The sequence below is a fragment of the Neoarius graeffei genome, chromosome 20 (assembly GCF_027579695.1).
Source record: "Neoarius graeffei isolate fNeoGra1 chromosome 20, fNeoGra1.pri, whole genome shotgun sequence".
Classification (NCBI taxonomy): domain Eukaryota; kingdom Metazoa; phylum Chordata; class Actinopteri; order Siluriformes; family Ariidae; genus Neoarius; species Neoarius graeffei.
This window is the reverse complement of record NC_083588.1, coordinates 33,500,668-33,522,975: the sequence shown is the minus strand read 5'-3', so window position 1 is coordinate 33,522,975 and position 22,308 is coordinate 33,500,668. Positions and strand designations below refer to the sequence as shown.

Genomic DNA, 22,308 nt, shown 5'->3' with positions numbered 1-22,308 from the left:
CAATTTCAACCGATGGACTACATGGCTCATTTTTCTAATGAACAGATAACTAGATATATGTCTAAAATAAACAACCTATAGATTAGTGACCCTTATCAATTACCGGACGTAGTTTTCACGACCGTGTCAGTGGATATTGAACTGCCAGAGGTGGAATACCCAGATGTGTATAATTACCTCATTAACTTTCCCTCGCTGTTCAATGGTGAAGCACTGCGTGCTTATAAATCTCTGGACAGTTATCTTTACAGAAATTCAGGATTTGTCAGCCCCCCTCAGATGTGGCATCTTGTAAACAAGAAAATAACAATCCTCATTGGACGGGTAAGTCACTTAAGTATTGAGTACTAGTACTGATACTAGATATATCAGTAGTGTCTAGTATAGCACTGACCAGCCGATTATAGAATAAAATAAGGTAATTCCAGCTGTAATTCCAAATCGTCCGTCTTGTTTACCATGGATCTGGCGTTGGAGAGGTAGAGGCTTGGCAGTGGAGGTTTGAGTGGCTGTTTTCTGAGCTTGGTCAACAGGCCGGCTCTGCAGCCTTGCTTTTGCTTCCTCTCCCGACGCCGCCTTCTTCACCTGCCAGACCTGATAACAATTTACGGAGACCCCGCTGGTCTCGTTATCTCGTCCGGAATGTTGTGCATGCGATGGAAATCGCTACAAACCGTTTGTACAGACATTTGTACAGACGAACAACACGCAAAAATACACACAAAAAACATAAAAAAACGTGCACAGGTAGGGAGAGCTTATAGCCGCAGCATCCCCATCATGCGCCGCCATATCCACTATTATGGTTGAATATTTTATATTATCAGTTAGATAATATCAGTAGTCTACCACTATTACTGTATATATGGTATACCTGATAGCAGCAATCCATTTTGCACGCCTGTCAGGGTCCCGTGGCAGCCTACTGTCAAGTGTATGTGAGCATCATGGGTTTCCCACACTTGAAAGGGAAGGACTCGGACACAGGATTCCACTCGTCTTATGTTTTATTGATTTTCAGTGGAGTTGAAGTTGTAGTAGAATTGTATTTAGTAGGGTTTTCCAGAAGAAAAGGTAGAAGCAGAAGTGGAACCAGAAGTAGAAGGCGGAAAATGGCGTTTGACCGACAAGATGGCGTCTGTTTACAATCTGGATCGGCTGTGACGTCACATGCAAGTGGTCCATACCACAGATTCTCAATTAGATTGAGGTCTGGGCTTTGATTAGGCCATTCCAAGACACCTAAATGTTTCCCTTTAAACCACTCCAATGGAGCTTTAGCAGTATGTTTAGGGTCATTGTCTTGCTGGAACGTAAACCCAGTCTCAAACCTCTGGCCGACTCAAACAGATTTTCCTCCAGAATTGCCCTGTATTTAGTGCCATGCATCTTTCCTTCAGTCCTGACCACCTTTCCTGTCCCTGCAGATGAAAAACATCTCCACAGCATGATACTGCCACCACCATGCTTCACTGTAGGAATGGTATTCTCAGGGTGTTGGGTTTGCGCCACACATGGCATTTCCCATGATGGGCAAAAAGATAAATTTTAGTTTCATTTGACCAGAGAATCTTCTTCCACGTGTTTGAAAAGTCTGCCATATGCTGTTGGGCAAACTCCAAACGCGTTTTCTTAAGCCATTTTTTTCTGGCCACTCTTCCATAAAGCCCCACTCTGTGGAGTGTATAGCTAAAAGTGGCCCTATGAACAGATACTCCCATCTCCACTGTGGATCTTTGCAGCTCCTTCAGTGTTGTCTTTGTTGCATCTGATTAATGCCCTTCTTGTCTTTTCTGTGAGTTTTGGTGGGCGTCCTTCTCCTGTCAGGTTTGTAGTGGTACCATATTCTTTCCATTTTGCTATAATGGATTTAATGGTGCTCCCTGGGATGGATGGAGATATATATATAATTTTTTTTTTTTTTTATAACTCAACCCTGATCTGTACTTCTTCATAACTTTGTCTCTGACCTGTTTGGAGGCTCCTTGGTTTTCATGTTGCTTGCTTAGTAGTGTAGTAGAGTCAGGGTCCTTCCAGAACAGGTTGATTTATACAGACATCATGTGACACTTTGTACACAGGTGGATCTTAATCAACTAATTGTGACTTGTGAAGTGAACTGGTTGGACCAGCTCTTATTTAGGGGTTTCATACGAAAGGGGGTGAATACTTATGCACACTCCAGATTTCTGTTTTTTTTCTTTTCCATCTTAATTATTGTTTGTGTCACAATAAAACTACAATTTGCACCTTTAACGTGGTAGGCATGTTGTGTAAATCAAATGGTGCTAACCTTCCAAAAATCCATTTTAATTCCAGCTTGTAATGTGACAAAACAAGACAAACGCCAAGGGGGATGAATACTTTTGCAAGACACTGTATTTTAAATAATATTGGTTGGCGTTGAGTGGTATATCAGATATATTCCATTCAACTAGCATGATATTGAACGAGTTGAAGACGAGTTTAACATCATGCTAGCTAAATGGAATATATCTGATATACCACGAAGAAAAGCCAGCCAATATTATTATTATTATTATTATTATTATTATTATTATCATCATACATACATACATACATACATACATACACATTCAATGGAACAATTATTTTACAAAAACTTGAGAACAGGCCAGTATCCAATGCTCATTGGTAAACAGAAACCTCTCTCATTGAATATTTGCATCAGCTCTGATGTGTGATGCCATGTTGTCTTGAAAACCATGCAATATCGTAAACCATATTGAACGCTCATTCTCCACTGGGTAGAGTGATGTAATACACATAGGATAAGTGATATGCTAATAATATTGTATACTATCAAACCAGTGAATGAAACCCACTAGAAGGGAATAGAATATTTTGTTTTTATTCCATCAAAAGTGTCGCATGTATAATAATTTCTGAGATTTCACTCTGATGACATCGTCTCCAGTGTTTTCTCACTGACTGGATGCGCGTTGTCAAAATGGCGAACTGGTTCAAAATGAAAACTCTTAATTTAACTTGGGGGGGGGGTTGTTTGTTTGTTTGTTTGGGGTGTGTGTGTCTCCATATACTATAAAGAACACTACACGGTGGCTCAAAGATCAACTTTATCTTCTCGTGTTGAAAATATTTTCACTTGTTCACTTCACTTACTTGTGAATATGTTCACCACTCTAAGATAAACTTCATATCTTCACACAACAGTGTAATATCCTCTGTTTATTTTTTTCGCGGTCCGGTTTCCATCAAATCCCACGCTCTGATTGGCTGGCGAGCGGGGCTGTATCCTACGATACGGACCCCGGTTACGGACCTCTGGCGACTCACTCGTTCACAACAACAAACATAGTAGCATTTTGTCAACATTTATCTTTTTTTTTTTTTTTTTTAAATACGATTTTATTTATAAGATTATCAAAGATCTTGTAAATTTTTGCCAGCATTTCTCAGGAGAATAGCATTAATTTTGCATCATGGATAGCGATAATGACAGTGTTCACAGCGAAAGCGAGTTTTACTACCCTGAGGAAGAAGAAATAAAAGAAAACATTTCAGGAGAAAGCTAAAAACCTCTAACTGTTGCTAACACTGAGCAAAAACATGGCTGAATCCTGAATGACTCAATTTTGTATAAATAGGGGACTACGTAGGCGGCAAAATATAGTTTGTTTTTTTTCCCTGCCATGGAAGTGCACTTGTATACCGAGGAGGAAGCCATTTGCATTACAGCCGTGAACGAGGATTCAAAATGGTGGCATGGCTCAGTTTTCCCTTTCGGGTGCTCTCGTTTTCTGTTAGAATTTGGTAAAGAAAAAAATGAATATATTCTTTACCAGCTTAAGGTCAGTCCGTATGGTGAAATAATTTCAAGACCCCGGTCACAGTATTTCACGATACGGACCTCCCCGCTGGTAAATAACACATTTTATTTTAGGGCGGGGCAGAATAGATTGAAAATGTACAGATAGCTGAATACTACAGTGACACATGAAAATATTATTTACAATACCTGTAAAATGCATTTCTAAAAGACGTGAAACACCTGGGTTATGCTGTTCCCCTGTTATATTGGCATTTCTTAAGTAAAATATCACACATCACACATCACATTATCTCTAGCCGCTTTATCCTTCTACAGGGTCGCAGGCAAGCTGGAGCCTATCCCAGCTGACTACGGGCGAAAGGCGGGGTACACCCTGGACAAGTCGCCAGGTCATCACAGGGCTGACACATAGACACAGACAACCATTCACACTCACATTCACACCTACGGTCAATTTAGAGTCACCAGTTAACCTAACCTGCATGTCTTTGGACTGTGGGGGAAACCGGAGCACCCGGAGGAAACCCACGCGGACACGGGGAGAACATGCAAACTCCGCACAGAAAGGCCCTCGCCGGCCCCGGGGCTCGAACCCAGGACCTTCTTGCTGTGAGGCGACAGTGCTAACCACTACACCACCGTGCCGCCCCAGTAAAATATCAACTGAGAGATTTTTGTCTGCCAACTTTCCCTTTAAGCACAAGATGAAGCTGAAAAGTACAGCTTAGTCTGACCGGATACCAGCTAGTCAAGCTGACAGACCACCTTTTCATTTGTTTACCGACTTTATTACAGGATTACATTGATCAATAACACTGTTTAATTTCTAATAGCCTTTCTATTGTGATATTTTCTTTAAAAAATAATGTATGATTTTTGCCTTAGTGGCAGTAATTCAGAAACTCCATGTACCAGCACAAACCTGCTGGCAAAGATGGTCTACCAGTTTAATCAGCTCAGTCAGTGTTCAGGCAGGTGCTAGCTGGTCAGACACATCTGGATTTTATTCTGTGGTTATAGTTAAGGATTGCAGTCTTCGGTTTATTGGCCATTTGCATTTTGATAACTCTCTGTAAGTGGATTAATAATGCAGGGCCTTAAAAAGACTGCAGTTGTGAGTTTGTTCTGACCTTAAACGTTATAATAAACTAAAATTGGTAAATTGTGTGAGCGTATTTTTATCAAAAAGATCTAGAGGTTGCCTGGAGATTTATCACCATCATACATAATGAATTATTTATATGCCTGAAATTGGGATGGGGGTTAATAAGAAATGAAATGTAGAAACGTAAAGGCTTCATTCAAACCTCCTATTGAGGTTATGGGAAGGTGGCCCACAGACTTCTATGGGTTAAAATACCCTTTTTTGCTTTACACCATTCCTGCTGTCTGTCACTTCTTATATTTTAATGAATTCTCAAAAAAGTTAAAGTTTCTATATAGAACTCAAGACTACATCAAACTTACAAACCCATAATTTCAGCATTAAATAGCTCCATTTTGAATTTAGAGTGTAGGGTTAGTGCATTTACAAATATGCCACTATGCAAATTAGTAACCCCAGCTACTAAATAAACCCGCCCTGTCAGGCATGGTGTTAGGGATTTGTTTCCTTGTTTTCTGATATTTATCCATACATGCAAATGGAGCAGTCTCACACTTCCACAGATTCAGGGGACAGATAAGGTTAATGGCATCTTTGTCGGTGTAATTTACTTCTTTAAATATTTTATGAAATGTTGACATGTTCTCTCTGAGTTCCACAAAAAAATGAATACTGACTACACAAGCTGATCACCATGAGTTCATTCCATTGTTAGGCCACGTCACACCCACTCTTTCCAAAGACATCATCTTTGTCTTCTTTCCCTTTAAGGTGCATATCATCTCAATGTTTCAACAACAATTACACTTATTGTTTAAAAGGGTGACCGACCTCTTGGTGTGTCAAAGGTTACATTTGCATTGCTGTTATCTAAGGTGGTGTTTACATTAGACCGTATCAGCGGATCATCAGATTAACGTTTTTAAAACGATTCGCGTGCACACAGCAACGCCAATACACAGATACGCTAATCACATGACTAATTAGACGGCACGTCACATGATCCCAGTGCATATCGGGCATGCGCAAGTCACTCACCACTTGCAAGTGGAAGGATGGCAAGCGAACACCTTCTCCAGCAGATAAACACACCTGGCTGTGATGTTCATGTTCTCACTGAGTTTAAGCGCCTGAAGGAGGTAAATAAGTTGAAATGTGTAAATAAACCTCAGTGTGGCTCAGCGCTTCCTCCTGCGCTCCAAATCACTCCGCCCGAACAGCGAGTGCCCTCTGGAGGGTGCGCACTCCGGCCCTGCGCAGCTCACAGAGCGCGCGAGTGAAGCGCACGAGCAGTGATTCGGGACTGAGCCGCTGTGTGTCGTTTCCTGTAGTCCGCGCCGTTTTTCAGCAGTCGCGTCACATGACCAACGTGGCATGACCAAAGCCAGCGAATCAGGAAGGTGGAGGTCACAGTGACGTTGTCCAATGACGACGTCAGCTAGAGCTCAGCACTGCGTTTCCTCGTTCCTCAGTGTTTACATAGCACCGGATCAGATACGAACTGGGTTGAATACGTGGGCTCTGGCGGATTCAAGTTGTTCCGCCTGTGGAGTCGTTTCCCGGCTTTTTAATGTGCACGGACAGTGCATCCGCGACGAAAACGAGACGGATACGGTCTAATGTAAACACCACCTAAGTGTGATAGACAATCTCAGGAACTTGATGTACATGCACACAGCACATGATGGCCAGCCAGATACTGGGTGCGGAGCAGACTAACCCAGACTCCCTAGTTATTGTCAAGTCAACGTTGTTGTCAAATATGCTATACATGCTCGACATACAGCACAGATGAAATTTCAGTCCTCTCTGACCCACGGTGCAAACAGGCAATGAAATAAATAAAAATAAACATAGAATAATTGAAACAAACAAACAATATAAACAGTATAAACACTCTAGATAGGAACTAGACATAGACTAAACACTCAGACAAACAATATAAACAGTATAAATAAACAGTATAAACACTAGATAAGAAGAACAAGACAGACTAAACACTCAGACAATATAAACAGTGTAAACACTAGATAAGAACTAGACGTAGACTAAACACTCATTTACACACACACACACACACACACACACACACACACACACAAATTGGTTCAAATAAACAAACAGTCAAGGGCACTTGAGGTATAGCAGGTAAACATGAAATAAGCAGTATAAACAAACTAGCAGCTGTTAAGATGAGGTAGTGTCGAATAGTGCAAATGAGCGAGGTAAAGTGAGATGTGTGGTCCCTGAGTTCAGTGTGTTAATGAACGATGAGATGTGTGTGTGTGTTTGGGGTGGGGGGGGGGAACTGTGAGGATGACATGTCAGATGCTGAAGGAGGGGCGGGGGTGTGTGCAAGCAGAATCTGTGGCAGGGGGCAGAGGGGGGAGGAGGGGCAGAACAGGGAGGGAGTTGAGCCTCCTGACTGCCTGGTGAAAGAAACTGTTCTTGAGCCTGCTGGTTTTGGCCCGGAGACTCCGCAGTCTCCTCCCCGACGGCAGCAGGCTGAAGAGGCTGTGAAATGGGTGGGTGGGGTCACCTGCAATCCTGATGGCTTTGCGGGTGAGGCGGGAGTTGTAAATATCCATTAGAGAAGGGAGAGACACACCAATGATCCTCTCAGCTGCTCTCACGATGCGCTGCAGAGACTTGCAGCAGGACACGGTGCAGGCGCCGTACCACACGGTGATGCAGCTGGTCAGAATGTTCTCGATGGTGCCTCTGTAGAAAGTGTGCATGATGGGGGCCGGGGCTCTTGCTGTCCTCAGTTTGTGGAGGAAGTACAGATGCTGTTGGGCTTTTTTGGCCAGTGATGCGGTGTTGTTGCTCCAGGACAGGTCTTCAGAGATGTGCACACCCAGAAACTTGGTGCTGCTCACCCTCTCCACTGCAGCACTGTCGATAGATAGTGGAGCATGCTGGGTGTGCTCTCTCCTGAAGTCCACAACAATCTCCGTCTTCTCCACGTTCAGACGGAGATTGTTGTCCTTGGCCAAGCGGCTCACCTCACTCCTGTAGGTTGTCTCATTGCCATTGTTGATGAAACCCACCACAGTCGTGTCATCCGCAAACTTAATGAAGAGGTTTGGGCTGGATATTGGTGTGCAGTCGTGGGTCAGCAGAATGAAGAGGAGGGGGCTTAGCACACATCCTTGGGAGGCCCCCGTGTTCAGTGTGATGGTGCTGGAGGAGTTGCTGCCGACCCGTACAGTCTGTGGTCTCCCCGTCAGGAAGTCCAGCAGCCAGTTGCACAGGGAGGTGTTGAGTCCCAGCTGGTCCAGTTTATGAATGAGCTGCTGAGGAATGATTGTGTTGAATGCTGAGCTAAAGTCTATGAACAGCATTCTGACATACGAGTCTTTTGTCTGCAGGTGGGTGAGGGCTGAGTGGAGGGCAGTGGAGATGGCGTCATCAGTCGAATGGTTGGACTGATATGCAAACTGGAAAGGGTCCAGGGCGGGGGGGGAGGGCAGACTTAATATGCCGCATGACTAGCTGCTCGAAGCACTTCATGAGGATGGGAGTGAGTGCGACAGGGCGGTAGTCATTGAAGCAGGAGGGAGACGGCTTCTTCGGGACTGGGATGATGGTGGTGGTTTTGAGGCACGTGGGGACAACAGCCTGGCTCAACGAGATGTTGAAGATGTCTCTAAAGACATCTGTGAGCTCCTCGGCACAGTCTCTCAGGACACGACCAGGAATGTTATCAGGACCCGGGGCTTTTCGTGCATTTGTCGTCCTGAGAGCTCTCCTCACGCTGTCTGGGGACAGTGTCAACACCTGGTTGCCGGGAGGTGGTGGGGTCTTCTGTGCTGTGGTGCTGTTGTCTGCCTCAAAGCGAGTGAAGAAGTTGTTCAACTGATTCAGCAGAGACGTGGAGTTGTCACAGGTCTGCGGCAAGGGCTTGTAGTCTGTGATGATCTGAATCCCCCGCCACAGGTTCCTGGTGTCTCTGCTGTCATTGAAATGGTCAGCAATGTGCCTGGAATACTGTCTCTTGGGCCACCCTGATGCCTCATGACAGATTGGCCCTAGCTGTCCTCAGGCCCACCTCGTCCCCAGCTCGGAAGGTGGCGTTCCGAGCCCACAGGAGCCTATGGACTTCCCCTGTCAGCCATGGCTTCTGATTGGCCCGAATGGAGATGGTTCTGGTGACCGTAACGTCGTCCATGCACTTCCTCATGTAGGCAGTGATGGTCTCTGTGTACTCCTGGAGATCTGTGATGTTGCTGTAGGTGGCTGCCTGTCTGAACATGCTCCAGTCAGTGGTGGAAAAACAGTCCTGGAGTGCCTCTGAGGACCCCTCTGGCCACACACATATCTGTTTTGTAGCTGGTTTGGTGACTTTAACCAGCAGCCTGTATGCTGGCATTAGCATAACAGTGGAGTGATCTGAGGCCCCAAGGTGGGGGAGGAGTAGGGCTTTGTAGGCGTCTTTATGCATGGTGTAAACATTGTCCAGAGTATTGTTTCCACGTGTGGGAAAGTTGATATGTCCCTAGAGTTTTGGAAACACGCTTTTGGGGTTTGCATGATTGAAATCCCCAGCCAGGATAAGGAAAACATCTGGGTGGGCTGTCTGCTGCTCACTGATGTGCTGATAGAGTTCATTCAGTGCTTCACTCCTGTTGTTATTGGAGCCAGGAGGGATGTATAATGCTACCAGCAATATGGCTGTAAATTCCCTCAGCAGGTAGAATGGCCGGCACTTAATAATCATAAACTCCACCAGAGGTGAGCAGTGTTTGCAGACCACAACAGCATCACGGCACCAGGTATCACTGATGTAAACACAGTCCTCCGCCGCGAGTCTTACCCCCCTCGACTAGCGCTCTGTCTGACCGGTAGCATGTTAGCCGGGCTAGCTGAATGGCACAGTCCGGGACGCTGTCATTAAGCCATGTTTCCACAAACACAAGGACACAGCACTCACTCACAGACTTAAAAGATGAGCGGAGCAGGCGGACATAATCCAGCTTGTTGTCCAGCAAGCGTACGTTGGCTAGCATGATGGTAGAGATAGCTGGCCAGTGAGGGCTAGCCGCTAGTCTAGCTCGGATACCTCCGCGCTTGCCTCTCTTCTGCTTCCGCATGTTCCGCCTGTGGTGCTTCCACTGCGGGCTGGATGGAGGAGTGGGGGTCGGTGATTGACCAGGCCTCCGGTGCTATGCGGCTACGGTTTGCTCTTCCGCTGGATTTATATCCGTGAATATAGTTCTGCGGCTGTTGAGCAGAAGCTCACGGGAGTATGTGCGCCTTGAGACTGATGGACGCGACAAATACGAACAGATACACACTGTTTTAAAACACAAAAAGCACGAAAACACCGTTCTGTCAGGACAGAGAGGAGCCGCTGTGTGTGTGCGCGCCGCCATCTTGGTAATCATCATTGTCCTCAGCAATTTTAACAAAGGTAGCCTCAGCCATGGACTACCCAAGCATAAACAGTTTATTAAATGCCCGACCAGAGAGAATATTTTGGATCACTGCTATACTACAGTCAACAATGCTCATCACGCTGTCCCCCGCACTGCACTGGGCCACTCTGACCACATCATGGTCCACCTGATTCCTGCATATAGGCAGAAATTAAAGCTGAGGAAACCTGTAGTGAGGACAAAGTTGTGGAGCAATGAGGCTGCGGAGAACCTTCAGGCGTGCTTGGGCTGTACAAACCGGGATGTGTTCAGGACTGCTACAAATAGTCTGGATGAGTACCCAGAGGCTGTGACGTCCTACATCAGCTTCTGTAAGGACTGCTGCATTCCATCACAAAACAGGGTGACTTACAATAATGACAAACCCTGGTTCATAGATAAGCTCAGACAGCTAAGGTTGCAAAAGGAGGAAGCATTCAGAAGTGGGGACAAGAACAGGTTTAAAAGAGTCTTAGGAATAGGTTTTGCAAGGCAGCGAGAGAAGCTAAATGACTGTACTCTGAGAATCTCCGCCAGTTCTCAGCCAACAACTCTACATCTGTCTGGAAAGGGCTCAGACAGATCACCAACTACAAACCTTCAGCTCCCACTCTGTTAATAACTTGGACCTGGCCAACCAACTGAATGAGTCCTACTGTTGCTTTGAAAGACAAGACACTGGGACTGTCCTGAGATCATCCCCTGTGACTCCACACTCCAGCTCCTACCCCCCCCCCCCCCCCCCACACACACACATTTACTGTTGCCAAGGGCCTCTGTACAACCTCTCATCCTGGAGGCCCATCCATCCAACACCACAGCCTCAATTCTCTCCATTCTAGAGAGGGACATCAACAAGCTGTTTAAGAAGCTGAACCCCTGCAAAGCAGCAGGTCTCGACTCTGTCTCGCCATTTATCCTGAAACACTGTGCTGATCAGCTGTCTCCAGGGTTTACAGACATCTTCAACATCTCATTGGAGACATGCCATATGCCAGCCTGCTTCAAGGCCTCCACTATTATCTCTGTCCCCAAAAAGCCAAGGATCAGAGGATTAAAGGACTATAGACCCATCGCCCTGACTTCTGTGGTCATGAAATCCTTTGAGAGCCTTGTGCTTTACCATCTTAAAGCCATCACTGACCCACTCTTGGACCCCATGTAGTGTGCCTACAGACCCAACAGATCTGCAGATGTTGTTGTCAGCATGGCTCTTCGTTTCATCCTCGCACATTTAGATTCCCCAGGAACCTATACTAGGATCCTGTTTGTGAATTTCAGCTCTGCCTTCAACACTACCATCCCAGCTCTTCTGCAGGACAAGCTCTTCCAGCTGAGCATGACTGACTCCACCTGCAAATGGATCACAGATTTCCTGTGTGACAGGAAGCAGCATGTGAAGCTGGGGAAACATCTCGGATTCCTGAACCATAAGCACTTGGTCCCCCCGCCCCCCCCAAAGGCTGCATCTGTTCTCCTCTACTCTTCTCTCTGTATACAAACAGCTGCACCTCCAGTCATCAGTCTGTAAAGCTCCTAAAGTTTGCAGACAACACTCTCATTGGACTCCTCTCCGATGAGGATGAGCCTGCCTACAGGTGAGAAATTGACCATCTGGTGTCCTGGTGCAGGCAGAACAACTTGGAGCTTAATGCACTAAAGACAATAGAGATGATTGTAGACTTCAGAAGGAGCTCTGCCACACCCACCCTATGACCCTGTTTGACTTCCCAGTAACCTCTTTGGAGTATTTCTGCTTCCTGGGCACTATAATTACTCAGGACCTCAAGTGGGAGACGAATACCTGTTCTCTCACCAAGAAAGCACAGCAGAGGATGTACGTCCTGTGGCAGTTGAATAATTTCAGTCTGCCAAAGACAATGATAGGGCACTTGTACACTGCCATCATCGAATCCATCCTCACCTCCATCACAGTCTGGTAGGCTGCTGCCACTGCCAGGGACAAGGGTAGACTGCAGTGCATCATTCGCACTGCTGAGAGGACGACTGGCTGTAACCTTCCATCTCTTTAGGACCTATATGAGTCCAGGACCCTGAGGAGAATAGAAAGGATTGTGGCTGACCCCTCTCACCCTGGACACAAACTTTTTGAATCACTCCACTCTCTGGTATGAGGTTGTGGTCCACTAGAACCAAAACCTCATGCCATAAGGCCAGCTTTTTACACCACTGCAGCTGGCTTCATCATAAGGTCAGAGACCCCCACTGACTCTAAACTACACTTTCAAGCATTAATGCACTTCCTCTCTCAATTGCAATTTTGCACATTTCATGGTCACGTCATACATCTTCATTCTGTGAACTTTTATTGCACACACTGTACTGCTTGGCTATGTATTTAACCCATTGTATTCTCTTCTCACACATTCATGTCCATGACTCTTGTTCATCTTCATACTGTGACCTATTTTTGCACATTCCAGGACATACTGTACAGCTTGGATTTCAAAACAACCTATGCACATACCTTGTAAATAATACCCACTTTTCAAAGTTGTATATTTTAGATTATTCTTATTTTTTATTCTACTTGTATAACTACTATTTTTTTAAATTATTTTATCTTAACTTTTAAAGCACCAATCACCAAAGCAAATTCCTTTTATGTGAGAACATACTTGGGAATAAACCTGATTCTGATTCTAATTCTAATGGTTCACATGTGAAACAAACAATTTGAGGCCTTGTCTGAATCTCCTGTAACGCAAGACTCTGAGGGTAACAAAATCTTAAATTTGCTGCTTCTGCTTAGCTAGATACTGAACAGGAAGATTAATTTAGTTCTGTATGTTTAAAAGAGAAGGATTCTCTGAGATTGTCTGTCTGTTAAATAACCTCACAATAAGCTATGATACTGTAGTTGTTTTGTGCTTCAATGCTCTTTGGATGGAGATCCTTAAAGGGGAACTGAAGTCATTTTTAAACTTGCTTTATTTCTTAATTAACATGTTATTCAATTACATTTTTGGTTTTAGTAACCCTATATCGTGGCTCGTATTGGCAACTAATTGCAATTAAATATTATACTTATCGGCCTATTCGGTTTTTAGCCATGTTGAACGTAGTTCGTTTGGTCCACGGCAGGCGTCGCTTGTCCACGCAATCTGCACGAGACTTGTGCGAGACTTCGAAATGTGAAGTGTCAGCCAGGTGGTGTTGCCGCCATTTTGAAAACTGTTTTCCAAACAAAATATTGCACAAAAACGAGTTTAAATGACAATTACTGCCTATTTTTTTCAAACTTTCCTGATTGCTATCAAAACAAACAAAACTTCCAGCTTGATTACATCAGCATTCGAAAGAGGGCGCATGCATCTTTTGACAACGTTGGCAGATGTTGCCCTGTGTCTGAATCGCTTAGGTGAGGATTATTTACACCCTATATAGTGCACTCAAAGTATCTCACAATGTATCACGAAAAGTAGTATACAACGATGGTCACTAACCAAAGCAATATTTTCCATCATGCATTGCGGTTGCACTGAAAGAAATCAAAAGTCTCTCATCTGATTTAATAAACAGTAGCAGCAAAGAAAGTATTCAGCCTTGATTTAAAAAAAAAAAGATGCAGGTACTTTGTATTTGTTAATGTGGGAAATACACTCAGTATAATATGTATTTATCACAAAAATACATGCATGTTTATTATTTTGAAAACCCACCAGCCAACTGATCTGGCACGTTTTAATTGTGCAACAGTAATGACGTAAATACCAGCGCGACAGACTAGTGTTTCAAAGCAGGTTTTTTTTTCTCCCATTTTACCAATGAGCTCACTATACAGTCCTCTATATAGTAATCCCCTATATAGGGAGTAGTGAACGAGTGAGCGATTTCGGACACAGGGTTGGTCACTTTGATTTCCGCTGTATGTTTTACTTCCGTCCTACGGTGTCTCGCACAGGTCTCGACAAATCTCATTTACGGTCATTATTTTGACATATGGACTGATATATTACATAGCATATTTCAAACACTCATAACTTGCTATAGCAGTGACAAAATAGCTATCAAAAATCCATTCCTATATTTAATAAAATGAGAAATAGAATTTTGATAATTTGCCTTCAGTTATCCTTTAAAGCAAGAACATCATCCTATTTAATAAAACAGTAAACACACAGACTAAACAGTAGGATGTATGTTGTACTGCCCCCACTCTTCCCCCATTATTTCCCCTCAGTGTAAATTCTTCATGATTTTTTTTAAACATAAGGACTCTATGTTAGGCAAAGTATTAACAACAGAAGACATTTGACCTTGAGTACTGACTTGATTCTAAGTTGATTCATGTGTGTGTCTGTTTCAGGAACATCAAACCCTGTGAAGATGGGTTGCTTTGGATTTTTGAAAACTATGATGTTTCTTTTCAATGGCATCATCTTCGTAAGTACAATGGATTTACAATTAACGGCAGAACTATTTTGAGTAGCTTTGTGAAGGTTCTGTGCTAGTAAACTCGCTTGTAGATCCTGTTGGATAAAGTGTCTTTCAAATGCACTTCAATATCAGTGGCAGCCGTTGGCCTTTGAAATAGGGGAAGTTCAGTTTTAGGTCTACGTAATAAAAATGTTCCATTATTCGTCATTAGTCAATGTGTTCTTCTTTATATGTGAATTCTGCCATGTTCTACTCTGACTCTGCCAAGTAACCTTAAGCATGCACATGAATTTAAGTGTTACTTGGTTTTCTCATGCCTTTTGTATGCCCTGTCAAAGTTGGCCAAATCTCCAAAACCCAGTTTTGACTAAATAATACATCCCTGGGATGATCTCATAAAAAGACAAGACCAACAGTACATTCTCTTGATCAAAGCACTTCCAGTTAACCAGTTTACTTTGTCATACCAAGACAGCTGAAACGAACGACTGTCTCCCCCGACTTTTGAATTAAATCGATCTTGGGCATCGATCTGCCATGTTGTTTAATTTTGAGCCTCTCCTTGTAAGGAAGAGCATTAGATGTCTTCTCCAAAATCAGGTCGACAACATTAGCAACGTCTGCCATTTTGCAGAGCTAACAGCTAGCTAGCTGGCTAGATTTCCTTTCTATTGCCTGGCTTAAAATAAACAGCTTTTATTGAACCAGAACAAAAGCAAGTAACAAACTCACAAACTCCTATATTTACAATTTTATTGACAGGATAGCCAAATGGAAATAGGAACTGTATATTGGTAGGAAAAGAATGAGAATGAGCAGCAACTAGTCTCACAACTTCCCTTGCCAACGTGGACTAAACCTGAATCCCTCCAATGTGACGTATATTTTTAAAATGCTGTCATCACATGACATTCAAAAGAGATTTGAGAGTTCCTCCAATCATCATACAGAAGCCCAGTGTCCAGTCCTGCCTTAATGTCAGCAACTCTCCATGGACCCCCAGTGAAGCCGAGTGTTCGGAAATTACATTTTAAAAGCATACTGTCCAATAAATGTCTGTCTAGCTTTGCTGCACTAAGATCAAAGCAGATCCCTTAGTGGCATTAAACTACAGAAACGCTGGGCATCACTAGGTTTTCAGTGGGTTGTGCTTCTACAGCAGGGGTCGGCAACCCTAGGCACGCGTGCCACAACTGGCACGCTGAGGAATTTCCAGTGGCACACTGACGATGATACACAAACCTAATTATTCAACACATTAAAAATGTTCAAACGTCATCTTGAACATTCATTGGCTGTTGCATGGCAAGCCTGCTCTTTTAGCATGACTACACAACAATATAGCGCCCCCTTCCCAGTGTTGCCAGATACTGCTGACGTTTTCCAGCCCAAAATATGTTCAAAACCCGCCAAAATGCACTTAAAACCGCCCAATCTGGCAACGCTGCCCCATATTTCTCACGAGATGGGCCCACTTGATGCAGCAGTTGCGCTAAGATGGCAAAGAAGCTGACAGTTCGGGCTTTCCTCTCCTCGTGGACCAAAGAATATGGGTTTGTTTCTCAGAGGGACCGTGCTGTGTGCACGTTATGTTTTGAAAGTGTTGTGTGTCGAACATCCAGTGTTAAACGTCATTTCGAGGCAAAGCATGAAAAGACTTTCAAAGATCAGGCAGATAGGGACGAATCAATCTCACGCACAGTGTGCGGATATGGGAAGCAAGCCCACACTTTAAAAGTCTTTGCCTCGGCTAAAAACAATGCCACTGAAGCTAGCTATATAATTTCTCACTGCATAGCTAAACATGGAAAGCCATTCACAAACGGTGAATACATTAAGGAGGCCTTTCTCTCCAGCTCGGATAGTCTTTTTGAGGGACTGCCAAATAAAGAGACAATAAAATCAAGAATAAAAGACATGCCTGTATCAGCCAGAACTGTTCAGCGACAAATTGGTGAAATGGCAGAAAACGTAAGGGTGCAGCAAACAACTGGCATAAAGTGGGTTAAAGTGTGTGAGGTTAATGGCATAAAACAAGTGCAATGGTGTTTTACATTTGCTCAATGCATTAAATATCCATATCCATCTAAAATGTGTGGTGCCTAATTACACATAGTTAAAGGTGCCCTTCCACCAAAAACGTTTAATACTGGCTCTTTTTGAAATACCATAGTTCACTCCAAGTTGCATATGCATGCTGCATGTGAAAATGTAATTCTACTCCCATTCCCTGTATTAGCTTATGAAAGAAAATAGTCAGAAAAACGAGCGGATCAGAAAAAGCCGTACGAAGTTACGTCACTTTGAAAATTAGTATTCATGGCCTCGCCCACCTTGGCTTCCAACCGCCCACGGGAAGAAAGTTCGGATTTAAGCGCGAGGAGAGATAGAGAGCCCATCTCGTCAGTAGCTAACAAAGAGGACCTAACAGCAAGTTGAAAACATGTCTGAACAAGTTCGTGCCTGTGTTATTTGTGGCAGTAACACATCAACGTTGCATGTTTGGGGAGGCTGGGACCTCCCCTGCGCGAGTTACGAGCGTCTAAAGTCGGGCTAGAGCTGCCGACAAACGAAACCTAAGTGGAGCCCCACGGCTTGCCTCGGGGCGAATTACGTCCCAAGGCGCGGGGCTAGCCCACCCTGGCAGCATTGGTTCATTGGGGAGAGGGCAGAGGTCTCTGGCTGCCAAGTTTGGGGAGGCTGGGACCTCCCCTGCCCGAATTACGAGCGTCCAAAGTTGGGCTGGATCCACCGACAGAAACGAAACCTAAGCGGAGCAACGTTGCAAGATAGAAGAGGTGAAGAAGAAATGGTTGGAATTTATCTTTGGAACACCACCAGCGAAGTATAATGCAACGTTAGTACTGTGTTCTGATCATTTCAACCACAGTGACTTTTCAAACTTCGGTACCTTCAGTAGTGGTTTTCAAGGCAAATCATTCATTCACAGAGTGCAGCTCAGGTCCTGCAATTGTGACTGCTACGCGCACTGCATCACTCTCACAATTTCCCCCATGTAGAACTTTTTTTCTAGATCTATTTTTTTCCATTGTCCCGGGATTGTCCCAGATATGATAATTTTGTGTCCCGATGACATTTTTTATGGTCCCCGGGACGTCGGGACACCGTTAGTTTCGAGCGCTGGTGGTTTTGCTTCGAGGTTGTATTTAATCCCTGGATCTGTGCCTTCAAGACAATTGACCACCAGCTCACAAGCTGTAAGTAAAACATGAACTTTTTGTTCGAAGGTTTTTGTTACAAAATAGCATGTTCATATTCTCCACATTAGCATGCATGACACGGTCACAAGCTAGGCAGGGATGAGAGTTTTCCGCTTTTCAGCGGATTTCCGCTTTTTCTGAGTAAAAAACGACCTTTTTATATTATGCCAGATCCGTTGAGAATTTTTTTTTTTATTAATTTCGGGGGGTTGGGGTATGTTCCTTCATGCTGTTCAAACTTTATTAACTCCAATGATGTTTACACATTATTTGTAAGTCGCCATCTTTAGTCCCGTTTAAATCTCGCTGAATGTGATGTAAAATTCGTGTTATCTACATTGTTATTGGTCAAAACATCGATGTCGAGACCATAATAGCCAATCAAAACAGTTTTTACAAAGACACCTACATCCGCTTGTTCTGACTCACTGGAGGTAGCATCACAGTGCTGTTAGCCAATCAGAGGTAACATGTTTACTGATTGGCTAACAGCAATCAGAGGTAACATGTTTACATGTCATGAATATTAATGAGTAAGAGCTGAAATCCTGTCGTTCTCCTGCCACCCACTCCTCCACCAAACTAGAACAGCCTGAAACAGGAGCACCACAGCATTTTTTTTTTTCACCAAAACCGGCTCACAGGGCATTCATTCATACTAGAGACCACCGCACAATTAATGAAAAAACGATGCAAGGAGACCTTTAACAACACCTATTTGAATGGCACACTAACAAGAAAATTTCTAATTGGCACTACATGGCAAAAAGGTTGCCGACCCCTGTTCTACAGGCTTTTATGGGGGGAGGAAAAGAAAATATATATTTTTTAAATCATGTGATCAGATTATGACGATCAGTGCGAAATAACTACTGAACGAACTAGCCGTGAAGCTGAGCACTTTCTAACACAAAATATCAATTTGGAATAAGAGAGTTAAGTAGTACAAGTACATATTTAACAGATGAACTTTTTCATGACGTTTTGCAGGAAGCTAGGCTTCCCTTGTAGTCTTAGAGCAGTCGCCTCTGTTCAGTAGTTAAAGATTCTGAAACTCAGAATCCAACTAAATATAGCTCCCTTTCATCTTCTCTCCAAAGTCCCTTACACTCCGCCACACGCACGCGCACACAATGCCTTGGCGAGACTGCCCGAGTGCAAACACAGGAGAGGAGCTTTCTGAATTCATAGGTCACATGATGGGTTGAGCCACCCACTCGTTCTGATTGAATGTTGGTTGTCAAGTCAAGTTTATTTTTATAGCACTTAACAATATACATTGTCACAAAGCAGCTTTACAGAAATTTAAAGACTTTAAACATTAACTAATTTTATCCCCAATGAGGAAGTCTGTGGTGACAGTGGCAAGAAAAAACTCCCTCAGACAATATGAGGAAGAAATCTAGAGGGGAACCAGACTCAAAAGGGAACCCATCCTCATTTGGGTGATAAAAGACAACGTGATTATAAATAACTCGTTTCATGTCCACCTCATTTGGTCCCCCATCATCATTTACAGCAGGGGTGTCCAAATTCATGTTTAGTCATAATGTTTATTCATAGCTACAGGTAGAAAACAAAGTTTAACAGTTATTATTCCACAATTCATCCTAGAAAATATAAAGGGGATGATGATATTTTTAGAACAAATTATGCATGTCTGTTGTTAACATGAAACAATCATCTTTGACTTATTATGGCCTGTAATGTTTGTAGTTACACAGAAGACCCCTTGTACTGTTAAGGTGATAGTGAACTGAATTTACAAACCCATTATTAAAACTTTAAAATATCCCCATTTTGGTGGGACAGTGGCTATCACTGTCACCTCACAGCAAGCAGGTTCTGGGTTCAAACCTGGTCAACCAGGGCCATTCGGGGTGGAGTTTGCATATTTTCCTCATGTCTGTATGGGTTTCCTCCCACAGTCCACAAACATGCGGATTAGGTCAATCGGCTACTCCAATTTGCCCATAAGTGTGAATGTGGGCGTGGATGGTTGTCTGTCTCTCTGTGTTAGCCTACTGATAGACTAGAGACCTGTCCAGGTTAAACCCTGGCTCTTGCCCATAGCCAGCTGGGATTGGCTCCAGTTCCCCCACGACCTGCAATGAATGTGGTATAGAATTAATCTCCTCATTTTGGATTAACTGTGTGAGGGGGTTTTGTATTTAGAAATCATGAAACAAATTAGTTACCAAAGTAACTGAATTAACCTGCACGGTCATCCATGTTGTGAGAGGTTTTTGTTTCCTTGTTTTCTGACCCTTATTCATGCATGCAAATTTATCTGTCTCTCAATATCACATCTCAGTGGACAGAGAAGGTTCATAACATTCCTCCTTCTTATAAGCTTTCTCGAAGTAACTTTTTTTTGTCAGTGTTTCATAAAGGATTGAATTCCACCAAAAAGTGAACACTGACTATCTGAGCTGATTGCCACAAGTTCCTACCAATGCCATGTCACGTCACTCCCTCTTTCAATGACATCATCTTTGTCTTCTTCCCCTTTAATGTGTGTAATATCGCAACGTTTCCATAACAATTAAAGTAACTGTAAAATGGTGACAGACCTCTTAGTGTTTTTGAAAAGGTTAAATTTGTAAGCATGCAATTGGATAAGCATCTCAGTACCATATCTCATTTTCGTGAACAGGATAATAGATTAGTTCTTCTCCATTTTTATGAATGAGGCCCATTGTCTGGATGCCCCTGGTAGTGTATAATGCAAAAATAAAGCGTCAAGTAATCTTGTGTATTTTAATAAAAGAACAAATCTAATCTAGTGTCCCTTTTTCATGTACTCTTGCCCCTCTCCCCCTTTCTGTCTCCCTCCTCCACAGCTGGCCGGAATAGGTATCTTGGCTGTAGGTATCTGGGTGAAGGTAGATAATAACTCCATCATGGATCTTCTGCAAAGCCTGCCTGGGGTGCCGCCTGCACTGCAGCAGGTTCTGAATGTTAGCTACCTGCTGATTGCTGTGGGTGGTCTGCTGTTGCTGCTCGGCTTTCTGGGCTGCTGTGGTGCGGTTCGTGAGAGCAGGTGCATGCTGCTTCTGGTAGGTCTGCTGTCTCTACTACAGTGTTCAACACTTTTCAAATTGGTAGCCCGGATGGATGGATGGATGGATGGATGGATGGATGGATGGATGGGATGGATTTGTATTAAAATCCTAAACATATTCCTTCCAGGACTTTCATAGACCTTCCAGGGAATCCCTGTAACAGAATGGAAGATACACTGGGGTCCAAGTAATTCAAATAAGGTTCCCAAACTTTATAAAATTGGTTTGATTTTGAATGTGATATACAAGTCAAGTATTCCAAAGGCATTAATTCAAACAGCACTTTATGCCAACCCTTAACGTTTGGTTGCTTCCCCCTATCCACTGCAACAAAATGTTCTTCCTAGCTGCAAATGCAAGAATACAGAACAGTCTTTGATTTGTTAACCTTACACCTCGAGCAGGCAGGCCTAATCTAAGAGACAATGGGTCCATCCCCAGTTTTAATCTTAGTATCTTTTCAATTTCTGTTAAGACATTAGACCAATATTTTTGCAGCTTATGGCATGACCAAAGACAATGAGTTAGAGTGCTAATTTCTGTTTTACATTTGAGACACATTGGAGACAAACTGGGGTTGAACTTATGTCTGCGATTAGGGGATATATGCATTCTGTGCAAAATCTTAAACTGTATCGATTTAGCACGATTACAAACTGAGATTGAATTAGCATAGGTACACATATTTTCCCACTCAGTAACACTGATTGTGACAGAAAGTTCTGTCTCCCACTCTTCTCTGAGTTCTTGTAAAGCTATAGATGGAACAGCACGCATAGCTCCATAAAGTAGACTAATAGACACCTTCCTAACTGTTCCAAACAGCACTCTCTCAAGTGGAGATATGTTAGGGTTATCCATTAAGGTTGTGCTGTGTACTATATAATGTCTTATCTGTAGATAACGAAAGAAGTCATGCCTGGGGATTTGGTATTTCTCGATCATCTGGTCAAATGACAATGCATTAATCAGTAAATAAATCTTTTAACCTGTTAATACCACAATTACCCCACTGTCTAAAACCAGCATCAAGTAGTCCTGGTTGGAAATCAGGATTAGAATAGGACTAAAAGCTGATGTCAGTTTTGACCTCCCCTCAAGTCTATCCATCAATCGCCATGCCTTAATTGTGTTGAATGTGACAGGATTGTCACAGCACAGCTTAATAGTTTTAAAATTCTTAATAAACAGCATGTCTCTTAATGGATATTTTGAAAGGGAGGATTCAACATCCAGCCAGACAGAGGTCGTCTTATTTAAGATCCAATTATAAATATATCGTAAA

At 43.3% G+C, this 22,308-nt stretch overlaps 1 protein-coding gene across 1 annotated transcript in view; it reads left to right on the top strand.

Annotated features, from left to right (window-relative positions):
- The window catches only part of tspan34b (tetraspanin 34b), a 42,179-nt gene that overhangs the window by 3,031 nt on the left and 16,840 nt on the right, over positions 1-22,308 (top strand). Inside the window, exons 2-3 of the mRNA XM_060901531.1 lie at positions 14,667-14,743; positions 20,802-21,017. Of these exons, the coding sequence (XP_060757514.1) occupies positions 14,687-14,743; positions 20,802-21,017 (273 nt within the window). The 5' untranslated portion in view covers positions 14,667-14,686. The remainder of the gene's footprint in view (positions 1-14,666; positions 14,744-20,801; positions 21,018-22,308) is intronic.